The sequence below is a fragment of the Vollenhovia emeryi genome, unplaced genomic scaffold (assembly GCF_000949405.1).
Source record: "Vollenhovia emeryi isolate VEMERY1.0 unplaced genomic scaffold, V.emery_V1.0 DF939490.1, whole genome shotgun sequence".
Taxonomy (NCBI): domain Eukaryota; kingdom Metazoa; phylum Arthropoda; class Insecta; order Hymenoptera; family Formicidae; genus Vollenhovia; species Vollenhovia emeryi.
The window spans coordinates 2,613-5,879 of NW_011966876.1; the positions used below are offsets into that span (position 1 = coordinate 2,613).

General features: G+C 43.5%; 1 protein-coding gene across 1 annotated transcript; it reads right to left on the reverse strand.

Annotated features, from left to right (window-relative positions):
- Window positions 1-932: 932 nt before the first annotated feature.
- LOC105557424 lies at window positions 933-1,740 on the reverse strand. The gene has a single exon (XM_012004673.1). It carries the CDS (start codon window positions 1,557-1,559, stop codon window positions 1,227-1,229), a length of 333 nt encoding a protein of 110 aa, XP_011860063.1. The 5' UTR covers window positions 1,560-1,740; the 3' UTR covers window positions 933-1,226.
- Between the last annotated feature and the right edge of the window lie 1,527 nt (window positions 1,741-3,267).

Here is a 3,267-nt window from a genome sequence, read left to right on the forward strand (position 1 = left end):
AGGCCGGACTCGGCAGGCAACGGTGGGGCATCATCTAATAGCGAGTGGTGGAGCGGCGCGCCGAAAAAAAATGTCAAAAAAGCTTGCCGCTCGCTGCTTGACAACTTTTTTCGGCGCGCCGCTCGACCTCACGCTATTAGATGATGCCCCACCGTTGCCTGCCGAGTCCGGCCTGCCGCCTTCTACGCTCTTATTCGCTCAGACATTAAAATTAATTTCTCGATAACTATTGCGAATTTTGCAAAATGGTATAGGACTTTTCTATTCAGTTTACCCCGGTCTATCTGCCATCTACGGGACATACGGGTATTAGGACACACCCTGTATATACTGCATCATATTGAATGATAAAAAGGGTTTGAAGTCCTCCGAAGCATTATATTACTTGTTACACGGATTGCGAGCAATAAATTATTATATTTACAAGAGTCAACACTTTATATTTGCAAGAAACGGTTCATTATAGATCGGCCATTATACATACAAAATTACCAATTACTATTGTCTCCAAGTATCAGCCCTCCGCCGTTATCTAAATAATTTTTTATGTTTTATGTTGCAGCGTTCTTTACATCTTGCTTCTCATGACTTATCACGAGACACGGTAGTGTCTCGCGCCAAGTGTAAGCGTAGCTAGTACACGCGCGCGAGACCGACCGTGTAAGTTTACGCGAGTACACGAGTTGACGGGCCCTCAGATTTTCGGATCTCAACAACGGCTGATCCGACGAACTTGAGACTGCGCTTAATCGATAGCTTGGGTACGATTTGCATAATAAAAGTGTTTTTACTTTTCTCCTACGTGCCCCATGAGTGGAGGTATTGCAATGCAATTGCAATGCAAAGTCAGTTTTGTGAAATTTTGGATTAAGAAACATCTTTGTCATCATAATCATCATCGTCGTCGTCGTCGTCGACCAGACCAGCGTCCTTTTCACTTTTCTGCCGCAACGTGGCATTGGCGCTGCTGTCGCGTATCTCGCGTTGCGTCTCACGCAAAGTATTAGGACCTTAAATAAGTTCACGCTGTTTCCTAACTGATGGTACAAGGTGGGCCAAAAGTAATCATCCGATGTTGTTTGGCTATAATTTGTAAATGAAACGAAATATTTCGATGCGATATTCTTTAAAACATTATTTGGTCTTTTGAGTTTTATTACATCAAGATTTGAAAATGATATCGGTCAAGTGACCGCCGCCATTGTTGATTACCATTTGGGCCCTTTTTATAGCATTTTCCATGGCTTTTTTGAGAACGTCAGGCGATATGTTGGCCGCTCATGTCGGATGTTCTCTTTAAGGGCTGCCAGAGTCTGTGGCTTGCTCGCATAGACCCGCGACTTCAAAAAACCCCAAACAAAAAAGTCAGGAACAGTCAAATCGGGCGATCTTGCAGGCCAGTGCATATCGCCGAAACGCGATATGAGGCAGCCCGGAAATGTCTCCTTCAGAATGTCCATCGTCGCTCGGGCTGTGTGTGTGGTGGCACCGTCTTGTTGAAACCACATGTCTTCCAGATCCTGCTCGTCCAATTCCGGCAATAAAAACTCATTCAACATCTCTCGGTAGCGCTCACCAGTCACAGTCACCGTGTTGCCCAAAATGTCCTCGAAAAAATACGGCCCGATGACGCCGCCGGCATGAACAGCGCACCACACAGTGACTGAGTGGATGTAATGGCTCTTCGTGGGTCACTTGTGGATTTTCAGTTCCCCAGAAGCGAAGATTTTGTTTGATGACATAACCGCTGAAAATGGGCCTCATCGCTCATGATGATTTTGGACTGAAAATCGTCCATTTCTTCGTTGAGGTTCAACAGAGCGTTATGCGCGATTGGCGGTCAGCAGACAATAACTGATGGACTGTCTGCACTTTGTACGAGAACATCTGCAAGTCTATCGCCAATATGCGCCGCAGAGACATCCGTGAAACGCCCAATTACTGGGCAGGCCGCCTGGTCGACGTAGACGGCTCCTCCGCGACATCATCAGCCACAGCCGCGATGTTCTCCTCCGAACGGGCACTACGAGGTCTGCCGGCTCGTCTTTGGTCGCGTATGGTGCCAGTCTCTTCGAGGTTAGCGGCTAAACGCCGCAATGTTTGCCCAGTTGGTGTCGGACGGCCAGGAAATCTGCGCCGAAATTCACGCTGCGCCAAAACCACTGAAGAATTATTCTTCAAAAAAATAGTCACGATTATTCCGCGTTCGTGTGGAGTGTAGCGTTCCATTGTTGATGCACTAATATTCTACACCATTATACTTCACAAATGTCAAAACAACTTTGACATTTGCCGCCATTTGCAAAAATTATAGCATCTTCCGATAGGGTGATTACTTTTGGCCCACCTTGTATTTCCAGGACTATGTGCACATGTATTAGGACCTTGAATAAGTTACAAGTAATATTTTCTCGGTCCTTTTCTGATATACTCGTAAATCAAATTGAAACTTAAACGCCATATTTGTAGGACCTGGCAAGGTGGTGGCCTTTATATTGCTATGTGAATCATATACCGTATTATCCCACCCTGTACTGCGTGCTGTTACTATCGGACATATAACACAGATTTTGCCTAGGTGGGATCATTATCGTCAGTGAATTCACGTGTTCTAAAAATCGCAGAGTGATTTTTTCAAATTATGTTAATTTAATTTTAATGCTATATTTAGCATTATAAATTTACCCTTTCCCCTATTGAATTAAAATTCTTATTGCGAAAACTATTACCCCAGCCAGGATTCGAACCTGGGACCTCTCAATCCGTGACGGGCGTCTTAGCCAGCTCGACCACTGGGGCTGTGATAATATTATTCGCAATAACATGTATATTACTTACTGTTTAGAACTTTAGCAACAAAAAAGTAAACTGACTGAGGTAGATCTGAACTCGATCGCTGATGCGAAAAGCGTACTCGCGGAGAGTACTCAAGCGATGATAGGAAAGTAATGGGTAAAACTGCCGAATAGGGGACCCGGCTCCTACGAACTTGACCTTGACATATGTTGTCAAGGACACCTTACTGAGTAACGTAAAAAAGTTTTTAGCCGTCGCTCGCTGTTCGTAAAAACGTTATTAAAGAAACAATGTCGATCAATTATATGTAATTTTCAGACACAAATATTAAAAATTTTGAAAAATGTTTTAAACAAAAGTTGTAGATCTCTTTGAAATATACATTTTATGTTCTATTCATTTTTACTGTGCGAGTAATAGTTTTCGAAAAAAATGATGGACTCTAAATCTTATACACTGGTCAAAAAAATT

Excerpts from the sequence above, each read along its gene's own strand:
- LOC105557424 (XM_012004673.1), bottom strand. The coding sequence starts at position 1,559 with ATGTTGAATGAGTTTTTATTGCCGGAATTGGACGAGCAGGATCTGGAA.